This window comes from Petromyzon marinus, chromosome 1 (assembly GCF_048934315.1).
Source record: "Petromyzon marinus isolate PM22_M1 ecotype Great Lakes invasive population chromosome 1, UKy_Petmar_22M1.pri1.0, whole genome shotgun sequence".
NCBI classification, from domain to species: Eukaryota; Metazoa; Chordata; class Hyperoartia; order Petromyzontiformes; family Petromyzontidae; genus Petromyzon; species Petromyzon marinus.
In genome coordinates, this window is record NC_133667.1 from 35649051 (window position 1) to 35671370 (window position 22320).

The following is a 22320-nucleotide window of genomic DNA, read 5'->3' on the forward strand; positions in this document are numbered from 1 at the left end:
AGCGTGCCGGGTTAGCGTGCCGGGTAAGCGTGCCGGGTTAGCGTGCCGGGTTAGCGTGCCGGGTTAGCGTGCCGGGTTAGCGTGCCGGGTAAGCGTGCCGGGTTAGCGTGCCGGGTTAGCGTGCCGGGTTAGCGTGCCGGGTAAGCGTGCCGGGTTAGCGTGCTGGGTTAGCGTGCCGGGTTAGCGCGCTGCGCGACTAACCCGAGGCAGTCCCCACCAACCCCAGTAAAGATTAGCCGAACTGGTCCTGGGCCTCCCCTAGGTCGACTCAGCCTCAAATGAGTACCTTGTGCGGTGTGTGAACATCGCCACTGTGGAGACAAAGGCGGCCGGGCGTGGTGTTGGCCACGCCACCCCCTCGTGTGTTGTGGCGGCCTTCGTAGGCGCCACTCGCCAACAGCACTTGCCCTGACAGTCTGTTAAAGGCTTGCACGGGGGAACTTTGCCTTTGTATCTGCGGACATGGGTCGCCGCAGGACGAAGCGGGTTTCACGCCTTCGCTTGTCCGGCTCCCCGCCGCCCAGCGGTGAGACGCCACACGCTTGACCTGGGAAATACTCGGGCGAGCAGCTGCTTCTCAGCGCTCAGGAGAACCCTGCTCGTGGATGTTTGGGCGCTAAATTAGATTTTGTTTTTGTTTGCGATCCTCCAAGCCAGACCAAAAAAAAAAAACACAATTTCTTTCTGGCGCCAACAATTTTCCACACTTTCAGCACAACACAAACCAGCTTCCAGCAGCATTTTCAAGTCAATTTTATTTTAATAGCGGGCGTCTGTATGATGGTGTCGCTAAACCAAGTCATTTCTTTTTTTACAGATCCAACCGTTTTTTTTAATGCCGTGACCAGAATATTTTCTATTGCATAATCATAGAATGTGAAAGGGCTAGATATTTGATTTTCCGAGTGGCAATTGCCATTTCCATTTGCAGATTTAATCCCTGCAGCAGAATTTGCAGATACTTTTGCGAGCCACACCACAACGTTGTACACGATGCTTCTGACAACGGAGCTGCTTGTGGCTGGTAGGGCTGGACAGATTTTGCGATAATCTTTCTCCGCTATAAAACTAATGCAAGTGAATGCATTCTATTGCGTCAGCTTTAACCAATAACTTCATTGAATTACAGGTTTATTTTCTATATATATTACTGTGGTTCTTCCGAGACGTCTGCCCAGCTTGGCAGGGAATGCAAAACACCTTCTTGGTGGCGCTCTCCCAAGAGCTCCCTCTAACGGAGCGCAAGCAAACCAATTATTGCAGCGCTGCTTCTTTACCTTTTTACCCTCTACGGCATCTGAGATTTCCGCAGCCGCCGCGGGTAAATCGGACAAGCGTGGTCCCCTGCGGGCGGGCGGGCGGGCAGAGCGGAGTGGAGCGGTCACCGACTCCCCCATCAGTAGTCCCTCTGCATTTGCCTCATGAGGCCCTTCTGGGCTCCCTGGTGGACGTGGGTCTCCAGTTTCCCTGCGACACAGATTTCAAACGCCCGTGAGCACCGCACGGCGAAAAAAAACCACGTCGGCAGGGGGACGAAACGTTGCCGGTCCCGCCGGGATCTGCACGCTTGTTCACTCGGTCCGTCTTCGTGGGGGGGGGGGGGGTGGGGCGTGACATTAACCGACGATGTGAGAACACACACACGGTTTCTTTTTTCAAATTTAATAAGCGTCGACCACATTGAACGGTGAATTAATACGGTCGCAAATGCCAATAAGGGCGAGTAAAAACACACACGTGCTATTTCAAATTATAAATCTATGAAAATAGAATTATAACATTGGGGCAAGGAAAGTAGAGGTGGCGGAACACATTGCACAACATATGATGAAAAGTAAATCGAATGGCTTAGGAAGTTAAAGAAAACGTGACAGTCAATCAAAACATGACTGTCCTGACTGACTGTTCTGATTGACAAAGTCCGATGTCCCGATTGACTGTTGCTATGGTTCCCGATATCCACCCCCGAAAACAAATGAACGCATTTGTTTTTAAATATTGCGACAACTGCAGCTTGATATTCTTGGTTCTTTCGGTCAAGTCACGTAGAAGGGAAACAATAAAATAATAAAAAAAAATTCTATTTTTATTATGCCATATTTATATTTTTATTATTTTATTGTTTCCCTTCTACGTTACTTTACCGAAAGAACCAAGAATATGAATCCCTGCAGCCACGAAAGCTTTAAATCAAAATTTAACTGCAGCTTGGGTTGTGAAACGTTAAAGAGGCTGTGATCCCGAAGCCAACAATGTCCGTCAGCGAAACGTCTCAAACAAAGAGCACGCAGTCAACACAAGGGCTGAGAGAGTGAGACACTCAGACTCTGAGACATAACCGCCATGCAGACACACAGGTAGACACAGGGACTAGATGCAGTCAACACAAGGGCTGAGAGGTCACTCCCACTGAGACTCAGTGACATAAACACACAACAGTCACGTAGACACACTCACGCAGATACATACATACAGTTAGATGTGCAAACGTGCGGTCTTTAACGGTCAATGTAACGTTGAGGGGGATAACTGTGGAATTAACGACAGGCTAATTCACAACACGCTAACGGAGTTGTGAGAAACGCCGAGGTGCGACTGCCATAGTCGTCCGAGAGGAGTCGCCGGGGGGGGGGGGGGGGGGGGGGTGCAGGGGCGGACTCACAGATTTTGTGGCGTCCCTTGATGGGGACCTTGACAAGCAGCTCCTGCGGGCGCTCGCACACGAAGACGAATGGAGACCCCGACTCCCCCTCGGGAAACTGGGAGTTACGATCGTAGGGGAGGGGGGGGGAGATTGGGGGTGGTGGGGGGGGGGGCGAAGTAAGGAAATGTGGAATCTCGCTGCGGTGGTGTTGGCGGTTATGCTGCACGGCTCTCCGTTGTGTCATCTCCGGTTGTGGCGATCGCCGTTCGGCACGCTGGGCGACGTTTTGCCCCGCGCGCCTGGGAGCTTTTTCTCAAAATGAACGCGAATCGGGTATCCCGAAGAAGCTCCCCCCGCACGCGGGGCGAAACGTCGGACGCCGTGCCGATCAACGTGCGACAATGCGACCCGAAAGCAGGCGAGGGCGCTGAGCAGTCGAACCTCCTGCAGGAGACTCCTCTGCCTCGCGCGGGCTCGTGCGTGCCAAAAATGGAAATCAACATAAAGGACGAGCACCGACGTTCTCAATGTCACTCACAAGCAAACGAGGCGCGTATTTATTTTTTTGCATTCGTGCCGCGTTCAATCCGAAATCGCATTGTGGAAAATTGCACCACTTGGTTTACCTTTGCGTACGTTTGTTTGGGGGAAGCTACCGAACGGTGTGGGACGTGGGAGTGTGCAGTGTGAGCTCCGTTCCAGTGGAGACCGGAATACCGGGTTGTACGCCACTCTGGCAGTTCCGCGCGAGTTGCTTTTAAGCGTCGCCTCGAGGCCACTCGTTTAGCTCAAATGCAACCCAGGCCAACGGTGCTCACTTCTAACCTATCTGGCACTGGCAGCCAAAGGAGGAAAAAAAAAATCTCCACCGTTCGCGACATTATGCGTGCCACAGCCTCGCGGCGATCCTCACGAGACCGCGAAAACATTCTGCCGTCGAGCTGAAAACACGACAGACTGCTGCACGCGGACACTTTAAAACGGCCACGAGCCGTTGCTACGCCTCGCCGGTCGCGACCCACAGGGACGTCGATTAAAGCGCTAAATGACTCGTTTCCTATCGCGTGGGAAGGCACCGCCTGCCCGTCTGCCCGTCTGCCCGCCCGCCCACGTCCCCCACAAGCGCGCGAGCCGCGACCTGAAACCCGATCTCCTGGAACGCGGCCTCGGGCAACGCAACAGTCCCTCCTCTCCCCACCCCCCACCCCCCTCCCCCGTAGCGAGCGAGCGCCACCTGCTCTCGGTACTGCTCCTGCGGGAGGCAGTCGATGACGTCCACGCAGCCCAGGAGGCAGGCCGTCGGGTAATCGGCGGGGAACTCCACTCGCTCGCCTGGGGCGGGCGACGGGGGTGGGGGGTTGGGGAGGGGCGGGGGGTGACAAACAGGGGTGGGCAGGATGGCGCGCGAGTGGGTTGACTGGTGGGCGGGGTGACGCGCGGGTGGGTGGGTGGTTTGACGGGATGGCGTGTGGGTGGGTGGGCGGGATGGCGCGGACGGGTGGGTGGATTGACAGGATGGCGCGTGCGTGGGTGGGTGGGCGGGATGGCACGTGGGTGGGTGAGCAGAGGGTGGAAGAGGGAACGGGGAGAGACAGACGCGAGGAGGTGTGGACGGGAGGCAGAGCGCGAGAGAAGGCGTGAGCGGTGACATTGCGATGAGAGTGTGAGCGTGTGCACTGTGCTTGTGAGCTAAGCAATAGGAAGGATAACTGGAACTCAAAGGGGCAGTACATTGTTTAGATGACTGACAAACTATTGCAATTTCATATAATAATAATAATAATAGGGTTTTTCCCCTTTTTTCTGGCAACAAAACTGAAACCTTTTTACAAGGATTCATGCCTGCATTAACCACAACACCTGCAGTCAAAATACAAACAAAAAACATACTATGATAATATATGCATTGTCCTTGAAACTGATTGGTGTGGACCAATCAGTTTCAAGGACAATGCATATATTATTATTACATTTTGGTACTGGCAAAGGAGGCCTAGTGATGATATTGCAATTTCAGTGATTGCTCACAAGATGATTTAATTAAATGTCTAAAACCTACCGTCTTTAAAAACAACGAAGTAAACCAAATTGTCAATTTCATTCATGACACTTAATCGAGCAGAATGCACGCGATTTATGTCGTGAATTGCTTTACAGTAAAATAAAGTCCAAAGCAACGATATCAACAACGCATGCCGGGGCGACCTTTTGACTTGCGACCCATCTCCCGACTAAAATGGGGTGCGGACTCATCGACTCATCCCTGCTGTTAGGGACCCTGAACCGACAGTGGATATTCCACAGTGCCTTGAGAGGGGCCAGTCTATCCAGACATCCGCCACACTTTAGTCCAGCGAGCGGCAAGCGGGAGCCCACTGTACAGGGCGAGGTTTTGTGTGCCGTGACGATCGATGGGCGGTGTTGGCGGCGCCGGCGTTCGCACCGTGCTTGAGGGTGCGGTGCGTCTCCTCCACCTCGGCGACCTCCTGCGACGTCGGCTGCTTTGAGCCGGCGGCAATCCAGAGCCGGCCACGGTGCGACGTGTACCACGTGCGGCCCTCGCTCCTGCAAAGACAAAGGTCCCGCGTGTAGCCTGTAACGAACCGATGGTGGGCCAAGCGCCGTTAGAGAGTCGCACCTGTGAAGGCTGGCACGGCGCACGAGGGGGTGGGTGGTCAGTGGCGTGATTGCACGTCGCACCAGGTACTCATTTGAAGTCGACCTAGGGGATGCCCAGGACGACCGGTTCAGATAATCGTCACGGGTGTTGGCCGCCAGCAGAAATCGAACTCGGGTTGGCGAGTTTGTAGCGCAGTGCCCTAACCGATACACTACCACTCCTAAACGCTCACACAAGACACAGGCTGTTGGTGCACGTGCCATCAGCGAGCACTTTATGTAGGCCGGCACGGTGCACGAGGGGTTGGTGTGGCTCAACACCAAGCCTGGCCATCTTAGTCTCCCACCAGTGCTGATAGTTACACACCGCAGAAGGTTGCGGTTAGTGCACCACACTAACAAACGATGTAACCGGAGCGTCATTTCCGGCCGCGATAACATCGGAGCTGTGCGATACGTGAACCGTTTACCGCCAGGGCCACCCAACCCTTCACCAACCCTCATCGCTGATAGAGCAAGGGGAGGCCTTCACCACCCAGCAGTGGAATCACAAAGGGGCTGTGAATTACCACGTAGGCTGCGAGCCGTGGGCTCACGACACGAGACGCCATCGGCACTTGACGGTGCTCCGTAAGCGTTCGTGATGGATGCGTTTTACGACTTCTCGTCAAAATCAAAGAGCATCGTCCGCATTCGTGTGCATGCACAGAGATGCTAGGGGTGGGGGGGAAGGGGTGGGGAGCTGCCCTGCCGTTTCCTGCCCCCACCCTGACCCCCGACCCCCAGCTCTCAGCTGCCCCTCACTTCTTGATGCCCTTGACGAGCAGAGAGGCCCAGGGCTGGTGCATGCTCAGGCACATCCCCGAGTCCGACATTTCCATCAGCTCCCGATCCTGGATCCGGATCCGGCTCCGCTCCGGGTCCGCCTGCGTCCCGGGCGCACGCCCGCCGCCCGCCGCCACGGGGTCCTTCCGGCGGGCTTTGCCGCCGTCCCTTCCCCCCCTCTCATCCTCCTGCACCCACTGGGCAATGGGGGCGGGGGGGGAGGGGAGCGCTCGCGTTACAGGAGGATCTCGGGGATGCAACGTGGACACGACAGCCAAGCTGGCTCAGCACTCGGTCGACGGTGATGTCCTTCGTCAGACGGGGAAGGGGGGGGCAAAGTCATCCGTGTTCAAGGAGAGTTCGCTGCATCACGAGAGATAATTTCCATTGCGATTAATCTCAGATTACACGATACGTAATATTGAAGAAAGGAAGGCGTCAGCTTCGTGTGCCATTCGACTTTTTGACGGCCGTACGAGCAGATCTCATCACTCCCCGGGCGTCCTCTCGGTCGCGCTACCTTCGTTCGGGGCCACGCGCTCTCTTTTCCAAATCGCACAGAACGCACCCAACGTCGCCATAACTCGGAAGCCAAGCAGGGATTAAGGCCTGGATACAGCCGAGTGACCACCACACACGCCGGGTCGCCAAAGGCAGCAGCGGGGCTGTGCTGCGTGGTGGGGTCAGCAGAGGTTGGTGCGGCATTGTCCAAAGTGGTGAAGTATGGACGACTCCGACAGGCACGCAAATGTGTGGGAGCGAGGGGGAGCGGCCACGCCGGTTGCGGATGGCGGTCCACGGAGCAGCAGCAGCAGTAGCAGCAGCAGTAGCAGCAGCAGCAGCAGCAGTAGCAGCTGCAGCAGCAGTAGCAGCAGCAGTAGCAGGAGCAGCAGCAGCAGCAGTAGCAGCAGCAGTCCGAGCAGCCTCACCACGGGCGCTGGCTGGCAGATGTTGGGGTTGACGAGTTCTCCGAGCGGGGGGTCGTCGCGCGGGGCGCCCACCTGCCCCTTGGGGCGCCCCGCTCGGCCGTGGCTGACTTCCTGCACCACGGCGTCCTCCCTGCGGGGGAGGTGGCGCGACGCCGGCGGTGGCGGCCGGGGAGGGGGGCGGGGGGGAGGGTGAAGGCAAACGTCTCAAGGTCGTCGGGGCAAACGCAGTTAACGCCACCCGCACCTCGCCGATGCTTCCTTCCGTCTGCCACATCCCGCGGCCGCTTCACGGCCGACGCCCATCCTTCCTTCAAGGCCCACGAGTAACGGTCACCACCGCCGCCTGCCTCCGGGGCCCTCCGTTGTTGCGGAGTCGACGCCGTCCTACCCGAGGACTCGTCACCGCCGCCATCTGGCTTGAGCTCTTCCGCTCGGTTACCCACTCCTGGGTGCCACTCCTCGGCAATTTCTGTTTGGCAGTGATGGATCGTGGCCGATGATCGTAAAGTGCAACGCCTGTACCCGTCTCGGTAACCCTGCCCTTCTCCATTCTTCGCACATGCCCCACCCACCGCAACCTGCTTTTCAGTCATGCCTAATATACCTTCCTGGCATGCTCCATGCCAAATGTGCAAGCTGCCTGTGCTATCCTGCCATTACACCCCGAGCATCCTACACACAAATCTCGATTCGAAGGCCAAGAGCTTCACTTGGAGTTACATCATCCAAGTCCTACCGTGGCCGTTCAAGACTTTGTTTTCGCTCTAATCCAAACCTCGCCCTAATTTGCCAATAACGAACTCAAAACCAACCCATAAAGCAGTGATGATCTCTGGTTGATGGCGTTTGTCTTTGCTAAGCCATACAGGGGAAGAGAACTTGCAAGCGACCTTACAAGAGAAGTAAGAAACACAAATTAGTGAACTTTAACATTCACTCATCATTCACCACCCTCTGTGCATGCGAGTTGATTTGACTGCTCCATCGCCATGGAGGAGTTAACTTCTGGTGTGTCCTACTTTGGCCGTCACTGGATGGCGAGTCCAGACCACCGACTATCGTCCCCTCGTCCTGTTAAAGCCCCACTCACTTAAGAATCGTATAGTTTGCACACAGGAATGCGCCGCTAAGCGGACCATGCCGGGCGCTCACGAGAACAACTCTTCCCACAATGCAACGTGCCAGCAATATTACTTATTGTAAGGGGTTGTCTGTTACTCAGTGGCTACTATTGGGCAACTATTCATAAGCCAATAAAAACAAATTGGTTATCAGAAATGTTTTTAATGGTTTCATTCTCCCCAGGCCCCATGGCGTAAACTGCACTCCGCGAATCTTATCCACCCCGTCTCTTTGGCCTCTCGAGGTGGTATGAAGAAGGGTCATTTCCCGAAACGTTGCCTATCATCTACTCTCCCTTTGAAGGCCACAGTATTATTGACGAATGTGTTGCGTTTTCTTCAATATACACACAGGGTGTTTCCCAGGCTTAATAGTTTTGAGTGTTGTAAAAAATATGTTCTTGGAGTGACACCTAGTGGTATTTGGCTCAACATGCAGCAATTGTAATGGCTACAAATCGTGTGCAGACACACGATTTGTCTATGCGTGTGCGCGAGTTTATACGGGTTGTATAAACTCTCATTAACAGGCTGAAACAATATATCGGGTATCACAGAGCTGGGGAAATTGTGGAAGTTGGCCAACCTGCATGAGTTTGCAGTCCTGAAACATTTTAAAAATGATAGCCCCTTGTGAACAAAGAATAAATTAAACATACATCGACTAAGCGTCAACAAAACAACAAGTTTGAGGGTCGCAAGGCGAGGGGGCTATCGTCCGCCCATCGCCACCCCCATTGGATCCGCCACTGTGGCTGAGATCGTGTACGTGCTGGTGCGTGCGCGCGTACGTAGGTACGTGCGTGTGTGCTCGTGCGTGTTTGTGCGTGTGTGCATGCGTGTTTGTGTGCTCGTGTGTGCTCGTGCGTGTTTGTGCGTGTTTGTGCGTGCTCGTGCGTGTGCGCGGCCGCACCGGTCGTAGACGTTGACGGGCGAGTCGTCCTCCGTGATGCGTCGCCCCGCAAAGTCGAACGTCACCTTGAGCTGCGTGCGCGACGCGTGGCGCGCCTCCCGCAGCTCCTCCTCGCGCCGCCGCAGCTTCTCGCGCTCCTCCGCGCTCAGCCACTGGTTCGAGTCCGTGGCGAAGTAGTCGGACTCGTCGTCGATCACCTGCGTGCGGCGCACGCTGCAACGCGCGGGACCAACGACAACGACGCCCGATATCAGGTGGTGAGGCGCGGTGGTGGTGGTGGTGGCGGTGCGGGTGGTGGTGCGAGTGCTGCCCACCTGTTCTTGTCGTACTCTAGCAGCTTGTCGCGGTGCTGCTGCGCCTGCTCCAGGCCTTCCCGGCAGCGCGCCTCCTCGCCTGGTAGCAGCTCTCGCCCGTGGTCTGCCGGGACGCCCGGCCGCGGAGAGGTCGCGCGCCACGCACGACCCACGGCCAGTTGGTCAGGGAATGGGGTTTGGGTCCTCACCAGTTTGCAGTAATTACAGGTTAACAATAATGTTTATGATTCAAATCCTTTGTTTTTCTAAAGCACGTTAGCTGTAGCTCTAGAGCTTGTGCTTTTTGTAAGGTCGTCGAGCGCTTTGTAAGGTTGATATTATTACGATAACCAATGCCTTGCCTTTAACCAAACTACCCAGAGTGAGGCCAATCTACTCAGATCTCGGGAGCTAGGCAGGGCTGAGCCTGGATAGCGCTTGGATGGGTGAGCCCCACGCACAAACAGGCTGTCATATGCGCCTGCCATGCTACGTTGTGTACGGGCAGCAAAGGGCAGTGCCGCAAAAACGGCATCGCTCAACTGAACTTCTACACTCCCACATCCATCCTCTCCGCCTTCACCAACCGGCATTGACCAGCACGGTGAAGTATGGTCAAACGACTGCAATGACCCATGAGATGGTGTGGAAGGGCTCTGATACAGCAGCGGATAGAGAAAAGCGCCGCTTCCGTGACCGCTTTTATTACCGATGCCTCACGGATGTCGCCCTGACCATATTTCCCAACTTCATGCATGGCGTACTGAGATCCCTGGATGACTTGCGCCTTATAAGTGTAAACTATTATTATTTGATCGGTGTTCCACCGACCGTTTGGGTTGCCAACGAGACCTTGTTTTGAAGTCCCTTGCACATGGCCCCCCCCCTTTCCCAACCCCACACACAGGCCCAAAAACCGAACGTCTCAGCGGTGGGTGCTGCCTAAAAGCGTTCTGACAAGGGGCAGGCACCCCTTCCGAGCCACGTGACCACCCCGCCAAGTTCGCCTGTGCCACAATTCCTCGCGTTCTTTTGCCGTTTCGAGACACTCCGGTCTACGTTATAAACCGGCTGGTGGCAGTAGCAGCGGGGGCGGCAGTGGCAGCAGCAGTGGTAGTGACAGCAGTGGCAGCAGCAGTGGTAGTGACAGCAGTGGCAGCAGTAGTAGCAGCAGCGGTGGCTAGCAGCAGTGGAGGCAGCGGCAGTAGCAGCATTGGCAGCAGTAATAGCAGCAGCAGTGGTAGTGACAGCAGTGGCAGCAGTGGTAGTGACAGCATTGGCTGCAGTAATAGCAGCAGCAGTGGCAGCAGTGGTAGTGACAGCATTGGCAGCAGTGGTAGTGACAGCAGTGGCAGCAGTGGTAGTGACAGCATTGGCAGCAGTAATAGCAGCAGCAGTGGCAGCAGTGGTAGTGACAGCATTGGCAGCAGTGGTAGTGACAGCAGTGGCAGCAGTGGTAGTGACAGCATTGGCAGCAGTAATAGCAGCAGCAGTGGCAGCAGTGGTAGTGACAGCATTGGCAGCAGTAATAGCAGCAGCAGTGGCAGCGGAGGCGGCAGCTGCAGTGGCAGCGGCAGAAGTGGCCGCAGTGGCAGCAGCGGCGGTGGCAGCAGCGGCAGCTTATCTCGCGTTTCGCTTTCGTCGACGGGGCGAGAGAAACGGCGCGTTTGGGAAACGCGGTGCGTTCAGGAAGCAAGCGGTACCGGTCATCAGCTTCTTGAGGAGCTTGTCGCTCTTGTTGGATTTCCGCGACAGCACCTCTTGCTCCTCTTTCGTGCACACCTGGCGGCGGCCGCACAGAACGGACGGACAGAGGGACAGCTTAGCGGAGTGTTCTGAACGTCGTGCGCGCCTTCAAGATGTTTGGGAAAGTGGCAACTTCAGAGCGGCGCTGATGACGTGGGCGGCGGCAACGGCAGCAGCAGGAGACCTCCGGATGGCTGAATCCGTTGCTGCGCTGTACTTTTCTTCGACGTACACGGCGCTTCCCACCTACCCCCACTCGGAATGACCGGAGTGGTAAAGTATGGTCGAATAACCCCCTGCCACCTGCACGGCGTGGGGAGGCCCTCGTCCGGCAATGGATTGGCATAAAGGGCTGTATAAGTGCAACTCTGAAGCATTATTCCGTGAAATAAGCTCACGGTAGATTATTTTATGATGTTTACACCGCACGTGAAATCAGTTGGCCCTGGTGGCCCGGTTATCATCTTTGTGGTCGTGATGGATTCCTTCTGCTACTAACTGGCAATCCTACAGAACAGTCCACATCACTTCACATGCTCTACACGGTCAAACATAATGTGCGCTCACCTTAACAACCATAGCAATCGTATTTTAAGACTAAACCTTAACCACATTGCTAACTGTAAGGCAAACCCAAGCCTTATTCAGAACCCCGACAACTAAAACCCAACACGAACCCGAATAGCAGCTCTCATCCTAACTCCAGCACTCATCATAAACCTCACGTTGAGCCTTATCATAACTCTCACCTGAACCAAAATTTGAACCATTACACGAACTCTAATTGTAATTTTACGATACCGCCAACAACCATAACCAGACCACTTACCCCTAATCCCCATTGTGACCCTCACGATTACCCTAAACGTAACTCGAACCTTAGCCATGATTTACACCATAACACCATTAACTCTAACCCCCAACCCTAATCCTAACCGCAACTATAACCAAACACTAAACCCAACCTCTACCTCTTCCCCAACAACACCGACGGGAACTCTCTCCCACGAATCCCCGTTGCTGACCCGCTCGCTCACTCGCTCGCACCCTCACACGCTCTGGCTCGCACTCACCAGGTTCCCGCAGAAGAGGCAGGGCCCCGAGGCCTCCTGCTCGCACACGATGCGGCCGCACGACAGGCAGTTGTTGACGAGGCCGTGCTTCTGGGCCAGACAGTCACAGGGGTGGCGTCCGGGCAGGCGCACGGTCAGGCGGTCCTCGCCCGCCTTTGTGTACAGGGACACGAACTTTGCCGATTTCTTCTTGCCGGCGGTGGCCGCAGCCTCCTCCTGCTGCTGCTGCTGCAGCTGCGCACGTCAAACGATGAAAATTGAATTCGGCGACAAGACGACTCACGGGTTTGCACGCACAATCGGCGGTGGACGCCGTTTTATTCATTTATTTAACTTATTCAACAATATCCGGCCGGGTGGCTGTAGGCGGCAGAGCGAGCGACTCGCGGTCGGAGTTCAACTCCTGGTGGCGGGCACTGACTCAGTCCAACGTGTGGCTGGGCTCGTTGAAATGAGTACTGCTTTGAAAGTTGACAGTGGTCGTCCTTTGGATAGACTCGCCCCCACCATAGAAATGTACTATTTCCACCACTACCTTACGGCTGTAGAAAGCAGATGAGAACCAACGTCTCGATGCACTTTTGGGAAGGAAACAACTCTGGAGAATTTATCAACAATAAATAATTTAGAGAACAACAAAAACAATCATTGTCCGCGTCATTCCTTGCTACATTCCCGAGGGCAATGGACGAACAAAAGAATAGAAAAATGCAAAAGCAAAATGTAACTCAAGCAACAGGGGCCCCAATCGCAAAGATCCCATTGATTATCTGAAGAAGCGGAAGCCGACGCCAATCAGCCGTCACGACGAGCGATCCAATGTCCCGTCGCGGATCGACAACTTACGAACGGTAAAATGCGACCGCCTTTAGAAAGCACCGGCAACTTCGGTCAGGTTAACCTCCAACTCGTGTGCCAAGTCAGTACGCCTACAGGACCCTCCTGATATTTGTCTCAACAAACACTGTAGGTATGCAAGGCCCGCGTAGCTAGCGTGGATGAGTAGGCCAAGCACCCGCTCTCTGGAGTGGCTGTCTAGAAGCTCCCTCTAGCGGAGACCCCTTCTGCTAGCAGTGGCGTGGTCAGGCACTTGCAAGGCTGCGCCTTTTACATTTTACAACAAAGCAGCTGTTTTTTTTTTTGTTACTATGGGCAGATTCATAACAAAGGTTTTTGTGTGAGATCGCGCAAATATAAATGTGTTGTTAAACCCGCGACCACCCGACACAGCCAACCAGTAAGGGTTGTCACGTAAACAATCCGTGGCAATTAGTTACCAGTTCAGCCCACCGGCGTGTTGAATAATACTGGTCGCAAGAAAAGCCCACATGGTGATCCGGCTCTCGGCAGGTGTTTACATCCCTCTCCTGAAACGAAGGCACGAGGATGCCTTCTCGTTCATTATCCAATGTACGTAACCAATGCCTTCCTTTCGTAGAAAAAAAAAATGACTTGGAACAAGGTACAAGGTTAAAAACGAATATTTAAGGCGGCGCGGCATTCCCCACGGTGTCAAAGTTATGAGGCCACGTGCTATAACATCCCGCGAGTGGCCACCAGAGGGCACTCGCGGGACGCGCGTCGGACCACGCACGGCAATGGAACGCGCCGGATCCGCGAACGGCAGCCTGAATGTGGGGGGGGGGGGAGTAAAAAAAAAGCCACTTATAATTTTTATCACGCGATACACACTCGTGTCCCCGGATTAAATCTCAAACGTGGATTTCAAAATGACCCGCGTCAAAGTGAGGTCCCACCGAGATTTGAACTCGGATCGCTGGATTCAAAGTCCAGAGTGCTAACCATTACACCATGGGACCGCCCAGGAAATGCCAGGGAGCTACGTGGCTAAAGACCTCAAGGCCGCTCGCGCGACTGTCGCTGTTTTATTATTTAATTAGTGATGCTGCAGCACTGGCGGGGGTCGTACCCTACCACACACAACTACACCACAAACTCAACACATTTGTCAACACTGTGGCTTTAAAAAAGAAAACGTATATGGAAGGCAACGTTATATGCAATGAACCTTCTTTTCAGCATTTGGTACAAACTCGACCTCTCTGGCCTCTCCGTGTGCTGCGCAGAAGGGCCATGGCCCGAAACGTCGGTTATTTAAAAAAATATATTTTTTCTGTTTGAGGCCACTGTTATTGACACACGTATTGAGTATTTTTGTGTATAATATTCACACTGAATTAGCAAATCCTGACACCCCGCTTGTTTGGGGCATCCAAATGCTTCTGGATTGAACTACTTTACGAGTTAAATATTTATAAAAACACAAAACAAATTATCAAAAGATGCATACGTATTTATCCAACAGTCATTACGCGTGTTAAAAACTAAATCACTTTGAAATGTATTTGTTTTGGGTACCGAACAAAGTGCTGTAATATCTATGTTTGCACGCCCAGATATCCCCCATGAACAGCTCTTTTTACTGGTAGAAACCTCCTGGTTACACCAGCCCACAGCGGATTATTGTGTCCGTCCGTCGTGCATCTAAAAATGGGAGGGGTGGGGCTGGGTGGAGAGGGGAGGGTGGGGAGGGGCTGGGTGGGGAGGGGAGGGTGGGGAGGGTGGGGAGGGTGGGGAGGGGAGGGGAGGGTGGGGAGGGTGGGTAGGGGCTGGGTGGGGAGGGTGGGGAGGGGCTGGGTGGGGAGGGTGGGGAGGGGCTGGGTGGGGAGGGTGGGGAGGGGCTGGGTGGGGGGTGGGAGGGTGGGGAGGGGCTGGGTGGGGAGGGGAGGATGGGGAGGGGCTGGGTGGGGAGGGTGGGGCTGGGTGGGGAGGGGAAGGTGGGAAGGGTGGGGAGGGGCTGGGTGGGGAGGGTGGGGCTGGGTGGAGGGTGGGAGGGGTGGGGCTGGGTGGGGAGGGGCTGGTCACCCCGTGGTGCCCTTATAAAACTCAACGTTTAACCTACTCACGCCGGCTTGTGCCCGCCCTCAAAGTCGGGCATATTTGCGGAATACACCACGCCGCCGTTGACCCTGGCCATTTACCGAGCAACCCAACGTTCCTACCAGCTCCTTCTGCAGGAATGTGTTTGTCAATCCATTGCTGGATGACAGCCTCCGCACGCCTGTGCAAAATATGGGGGTTGATTGAATATACTTCACGGCACTGGTCCATACGGGTTGAAGGTGGAAGGAGCATAGACAATTATTTTGCTACAATGCCCTGTTCTAAATGTGGTGAGGAGGCCTTGGTCCAGTAGTGGCTGACACACGGGCGCGCTATTCGTTTGTAAACATCTCACGAGCCACCGGTGCTATCCGGATGCTGCTCACCTTGGCCAAGTCGGCGGGCGTCTTGACCTGGCTCTCTGGGGTCACCTCTTCGGGAACCAGGCTATGCAGCTCCACCTTGTTCCTCCCCTTCTTCTTCCCCTTCTTCTGCTGCTCCCTGCCTGGCGGCTGCTCCTGCACCTCTGCACCGTGCCGACATCAGTGACATGCGAGACTTTGGTATAATTCAACTCTCTCTGCAGGAGAGTGCACTCTCCTGTACGATTAGCACGATGGCACCCTGGAAAATATTAAGGGAAATAACAATGAATCATATTCTTGGTTCTTTCGGTAAAGTCACGTAGAAGAGAAACAATAAAAAAATAAAAATATTGTTTTTTTTTAGTAATAAAAATATTGTTCTATATTTTTATTATTTTATTGTTTCCCTTCTACGTGGTGACTTTACCGAAAGAACCAAGAATATGAATCCCTGCAGTCACGAAAGCTTTAAATCAAAACAATGAATCACTCAAACGATCACAGCCGCGCCCGTTGCCATCTGCAATTGCACCGCTCGCGTGCATTATCACTCTTGTAGACAAGTCGCCGAAGGAAGACGCAACCCAAAACGCGGATTCGTCAGTTTTTATTTGGTTATTAAACCTACGTCTATCTACGACAATGCGACGGGGTTACATGTCCCGTAAACATAAATAACAGCTCTACCCCACAACCCGCTGCAAGAGCTGCAGTGCAAGCTTCCACAGCGCACCGCGTGCTACCATGTCCGTGGAATATTTTTTTTTTATGTGTGGCAGACAGTGTGTTCCTGTGACCTTTATTTGTAATCCCTCTCCCTCATCTATGAAGCTTCAAACCCGTGTTGGCAAGGCTGTAACAACCCATGGCGTAGGTATGCATTTACAAGAGCTGTTTTTATTCGTATCTCGTTTCTAAATAATCTCCAATGGAATCACTGCATCGAAACAAACGCACATCTCCACCACGCCTATTACCACTATTTCTTACTTTTCAGTGCCACTTTGTCAACAGTGGATTCCCGTGGAGATGCAGGTACACCAATGGAATGTGGAATTTCCACCATTGGCTCGAAGTTACCGATGGAGATGCTCACCACCCCATGCTCATTTGAGCAGGCAGCCACCCGGAATATTAAATCTTCATTTCATTAAGTTTCACTGTACTCTTAATTAAATTATGCAGCTCGTCGCTGGCTTGTATAATGGACGTTGAAGACCTTATTGCATCGTCATTTTCAAGGGCAGGACATCGTGTTCTGAATCATGTCCACATTTCCAAACTTTTAAACTGCCGGTCAACTGGCATTTCATAACTCGCATAACTCAACTCGAATATAATTATAAATATCCAAAACAAGTCTCCTTTTCTCGGGACTCAAGCATCTCAATGAGTTCTGGCGTGGTTAAATAAGGGATATCTATCAGGCATGGCTTTGGGGCATGATGTTACGTGTGTGCTCCATCCACACTGCTCACGACATGGGTGTCTGGTAATTTACTGTTAGCCTGGGTATCTACTGGCTAAATTAATAAACAAAGCACTCTTACATGCACATATTGTGAGTCATCCCAAAGTGCTTGACAATATAAAAAAAAACAACTACAACTGTTATCTAGAATGTATGAGATTAAAAGGAGGAACGTACCACATTAAAATGACAGTGTTAAAAAGCCAAACCCAGACCAATTAAGCAACTAAATGTGTGCTATGAAGAAGTGCCATTGCCCAACATGTCACTTATTTTAAAATTTTCCATTTAAGGCAGCGTCATTGCCGAATGTACCTCGTATTGTACCTTACCTAGAATCGGCACTCTCTCCGTCACATGGGGACCGTGTTCGACAATCGTCTGCCGTGGCGCCGTGCGCGCGTAACAACTTCGTTTGCATTTCAATCGAGAAAAAACCTGGAACGTGGATAGCCGCGCTGCAGCGGGTCGCAAGGAATAGCGTTTGAGAAAGCCTGGTTTTACTCAAGAGGCACGCGGCACAACGAAGACCACCAACAAGGACACCTGGGGCACCCTCTTCGCAAAGCTGGCGGAGTGCCATTCAAGCTGGGCTCAGCGCTCCACCGTCACGCACGTGGAACGCAGAAACGCGTGGACGGAGCGCTCCGCCACGCCTAAATGTCACCTCCGCCAACTTGTGGCCATGTCTCCCCCCCCCCCCCCCCCACATCGAGTTAACGGCTGCCTACAAACAACATATTTACGTTCTTCGTTTTTCCATGCGGAAATCTGCAGCTAGCAGTACATCACCCTGTGTCAGAGAATGACCCTGGAAGATGACATCAAATAACTATTTCTGATGTACCTTTAATTAGCCGACTTAATCCATACAAGTTTACCTTTTATATGCCTGACTACGAATGTCGTCAATCAAATCATTGTTTTAAGTCTTAGAACAGGAATTTAGTCAAATTAAGTGAATACCTGAATTCAATGTGATGCTTTTTGGTGTACTGCAAACGAGTCCATCAACTCACTACACTTGAGAACCTGGTTTGAGGTTTGAAGCTCAGACATGAACCCAGGATCTCAGCAGTACTCGCTCAGCATCTGTCCCAAGACACCTATTATTACAGGTGTTATAATAATAATGATACATGCAGTCAACTTCACAGTGGATGTTAAACATCCCCTGATGTAATTTGCAAGGTCCACATTTGCCACTTTCAAAAATTACCCATAAATTACTCAATTGGAGCTATATTCTGTCATTATATCCCCCTAACAGCAGACCATACATCAGCCACTCTTGCATATGAGAGTATTGTGGTCTCTTGAGAACTCCTCACCTGGATCAACAAAATAAACTTGAGACTTGGGTGCCATGGTGGCTAGGAGATGTTAACTACCTCACCCTGTAAAAAGGAGGTCGTAGGTTCGATCCCAACCCAGACGCCTGCTGTACATTTGGAGTTTGCGTGTTCTTCCTATGGTCGTGTGGATTTTTCTCCAGGTCCTCCGGTTTTCCCCTCCACATTTAGAATCAACATCACGCGTTTATCCATAAGAGGTTTTTTTGGGGTTAGATCACGTAAATATATAAAAGTGTCGTGAAAACCCACCACCATCTGACACAGCCGACTAGTAAGGGTTGTCACGTGAACAGAATATGCCAATTCGTCACTAGTACAGCACACCGGTGTGTTGGAGAGCCAAGCCACAACATTTACAATCTGAGTACGACGTTTCGCCAGTAATTAATAATTAGCCAGATTTGTGGAGAAGTCTGTTTCATTCTTTATATAGAGGCATATATGTGGTGACCACGCTTCTACGCTCTAGCGCCAAGTGTGGGGGGGGGGATTACTGAGTCAACGTACATTATGCATGTGCATTATGGAGTCCTTTGAACTTGTCCTTCCTATTTATTGCGTGTATTAAAATAGCTGTACCAACGGTAATCCTTATTGAAGTATGCTGCCCTATATAGGCATGCATTTGAATAATGTATTATTTGATGATTCGCTTCCACGCAGCACTAAGGCGGTAGCTATCCGAACTGTTAAAATAATTTGTATTTCTTTCAATTTCGACAGACTATCTAATTAGTCTTAGCCAGTAGTAGCTAGTTTTACAGAGAACTTCAACATTATCAAAATCAATTGAGTGTCCTTGTTGGCATGCGTGTTCTGCTACTGCTGACAGTTGTATTTGGGATAATTTAATATTTCTCTGATGTTCTTTTAGTCTCGTGATGATCATTTGTCCTGTTTGACCAACATAACATTTACCACACGTGCAGTTAATCCTGCACACACCTTCTGTTGATAGCTTCGGTAATACATCTTTTGTACCAAATATTAATTTCTGAATTTATGTACCGTGCCAAATCTAACTCGGATGTTTTGTTTTTCAAAACATCTGGCTAGTTTATCAGTTACGCCCGCAATGTACTGTATTTTGATCGTCTTAATTACTTGGGCAGTTTCAATGCTCTTGTTATTTTATTTGCTTTTGGCATTCAATGCCCTGTTGATTTGTGCATCATTGTAAGCGTTCATTTGCAGCACTTCTTTAACATGTTGAATTTCACTTCTCAGACTGTCACCATCTGACACTTTCTTAGCTCGATGAATGAGTGTCTTGATAAGAGCAGATTTCTGTGCGGGGTGATGGTGTGACTCTGCATTCAGATAGGCATTAGTATAAGTTTTCTTTCAGTAAACACTGTGTGTTATTTTTCCATTTCGACCCAATCCGAGCAGAATATCTAGAAATGGTAGCGTTTTGTCAGCTTTCACTTCCATGGAGAACTGGATAGATGGGTTTTGCGAGTTGAAATGATTGAGAAAAGCATTCAGCGTATCTTTGCGTGTGGCCCTAGACCACGCGTTTAGGGTATTTGGCTGCAATACCGTCCACGTGATGATAAGCCACTTCGTTGAGCTATCATTTGTTACAGCCAGGTCGCGTCTGAAAAAGAGCTACATATATCTCAGTGGGCCTTACCCTGGTAAAATAAAAAATAAAACGTTAGTACAGTTGAACAGCGCCGCACGTACCGTCGCTCTTACGGTAGACGGTGGCGACGGTGGCGACGCCGCTGGGGTCGGGCCTGCTTGGGCGCCTGCGGGCGAGCACGGCGCGGATGAAGCGTCGCTTCTTCTCGGCGTCGCCACACAGGAGGTCCTGCAGGTACTCCTCCAGCTCCTCGTCCTTCTCGATGGAGAGAATGTACCTGGACGCCACCGACCCCGCAGCGGAGGCTTACGGCGTGGACGGCTGTAAACGGCTCCCTCCAAATGTAATCGCAGCTCAAGAGTCAAAGCGATTTCTCCTCCTCAAATGAGCATTGACGCGGTAATCAATCTCCTTCGTGCAGTCCTGAGCCAGTAGTGGAAAATACACATTCCTGTGGCGGGGGTCTCTCCATGGGGCATTGCCACAAAGCGGTGCTAATTTTATCGACCCGAACAGGATGATGGGTTGAGTCAACCCCCAGCTAATATTTTAACTCGCAAACTTTCGATTTGCGAGCCGTTCCCTCTAGCGCTGTGCCATCTGGCCCGTTGTAATTACAGTTGCTAACTCCTGATCATCCGGGTGTGGGATATTCGGATTGCGAGTTAACAGGGCTATTTGCCGACTCTAGCGTTCCACACCAGTTTATTTTACTATTTACTAATTTAATTTTACCAGGTAAGGCTCACTGAGCTATAGAGCTCTCTTTCAGAAGCGACCTGGCCACAAATGATAGCTCAACGAAGTGGCTTGTCATGTAGAAAAACCAGAGGCCCCCGGAGAAAAATCCACGCTTCAACGGGGAGTGACATGCAAACTCAAAATATACAGCAGACATCTGGGTCGGGATCAAACCCACGACCTCCTGTTTCCTGGGCAAGGTAGTTAACATCTCCTAGCCACCGTGGTGATGAGAGAGAAAGACAAACTCCAAATATACAGGAAGTGGCAGGGTCGGGATCGAACCCACGACCTCCTGCATACCAGGCGAGGGAGTTAACATCTCATAGCCACCGTGGTGACGATGAGAGAGACGCAGACTCAAAATATACAGCAGACGTCAGGGTCGGGATCGAACCCACGACGTCCTGTATAACAGGAGAGGTAGTTAACATCTCCCCCTGCCCACGGCGCATGGAGATGGAGCGATGAAATCAAGCGTGGTGCGCCACGCTGGATCGTTCCCGTCGCGACACCGTACGAGGTAGCAAGACCGACTTGAGGAGGCTTTCATCTAGCAGTGGATTGATCGTGGCTGATGATGTCTATATAGATATGTTTGTATTCATGGGGGGGGGGGGGATCTTCAAATATATGACAGTGTCACAAACGCCACAGTTACAAGAGTGTCGTTAATGGGATTACAATTGCACGAGTCTCCTTTGAAGGGGACCCGAGGACACGTCCCTAGAAATGACGATGGCGGGTGCTTGAGGCTTAACGTTGATGTCATCGTGGGTGCTTGTGCCAGGCTAGGTGCACCCCGAGGGAACACGCCCGAGAGAATAACCACCGCGGAGACGGAGCGGTGAAATCGGCTCGTGCGTGCAGCAGCTGGACGGAATGCTCCGTGGCAAGGCCGCGAGAGGGCAGCAAAGCCCGGATTTCGGAGGCCTTCATCCAGCAGTGGATAAGATCGCGGCTGCTGGTGGTGGTGGTGGTTTCAAGGGGGCATTCACCTCAAGTCTTCCGTGCCGGTCTCAATGCCGAACTCATTCAGGAGCTGCTCCTGGCAGAACTGCGTCAACGCGGCGTCCATCGCGACCAATGCGCGCGAGTTTACAACTGTGATGGAACAGACAACAACAACACCACAAACAACAACACAAACAACAACGAATGCGAAACGCCCGCTCGAGCCAGGCGACGCCTTTAGCAGGCCTCAGCTGCGACCCCGGAAGTGGTTGAGTGGTGACCTTTCACCCCACACCCCGCGGTGGTGGTGGTGGGGGGGCGGGGCTCCAGACCGGAACACGTGGGCACGCCGGCCGGCCGGCGGCGCACGTGCTAACACGCTGGAGCATAATAAAGTATTACAGCATATTTGTTGCGCAACGGCTTCAGGTACATTTCGGGAATTCAGCTTGGTCCAATGTTGACAATTGCTTTTACTGCACCTCGCGGGCAGACAAAAGCGTGTCACCGGTACCGCGAGGCCTCCTACGCGTGCACGCGCGCGCGTAAACAAATTACCCCCCCCCAAAAAAAACAGCCGTTGCACCGATTGTTGCGTTGCTTTCGTGAGCCGTGTTACTCCGATGGAAATTATTGTGTGCTTGTCTTTCCCTAAAACGCAACACATTCGTCAATAACACTGCCTTAAAATAAAATCTACCAGTAGAATATATGCTGTTAAGGACCATTGCCCATCGCCTTTTTTATTGTTGCACCACTGCTAAATAATGTCAACACCA

The 22320-nt window shown here is 52.3% G+C and overlaps 1 protein-coding gene and 1 non-coding gene across 3 annotated transcripts; both read right to left on the bottom strand.

Moving 5' to 3' along the window:
- Positions 1 to 736: 736 nt before the first annotated feature.
- Positions 737 to 21798, bottom strand: TRIP4 (thyroid hormone receptor interactor 4). 2 transcript variants are annotated; one of them, XM_032950754.2, is made up of 13 exons: positions 21586 to 21798; positions 19960 to 20123; positions 15454 to 15593; positions 12164 to 12397; positions 11048 to 11126; positions 9366 to 9468; positions 9052 to 9264; positions 7018 to 7147; positions 6068 to 6285; positions 5088 to 5209; positions 3879 to 3976; positions 2663 to 2759; positions 737 to 1467 (listed from the first exon to the last, which is right to left on the bottom strand). In XM_032950754.2, exons 1-13 carry the CDS (start codon positions 21663 to 21665, stop codon positions 1397 to 1399), a joined length of 1749 nt encoding a protein of 582 aa, XP_032806645.1. In that variant the 5' UTR covers positions 21666 to 21798; the 3' UTR covers positions 737 to 1396. The 2 variants fall into 2 exon arrangements, with proteins under 2 accessions (XP_032806645.1, XP_032806636.1); XM_032950745.2 differs by having other exon boundaries at positions 19948 to 20123.
- Positions 13912 to 13983, bottom strand: TRNAQ-UUG (transfer RNA glutamine (anticodon UUG)). Its single transcript has one exon. It is a non-coding gene; the product is annotated as a tRNA-Gln (tRNA).
- Positions 21799 to 22320: the final 522 nt, after the last annotated feature.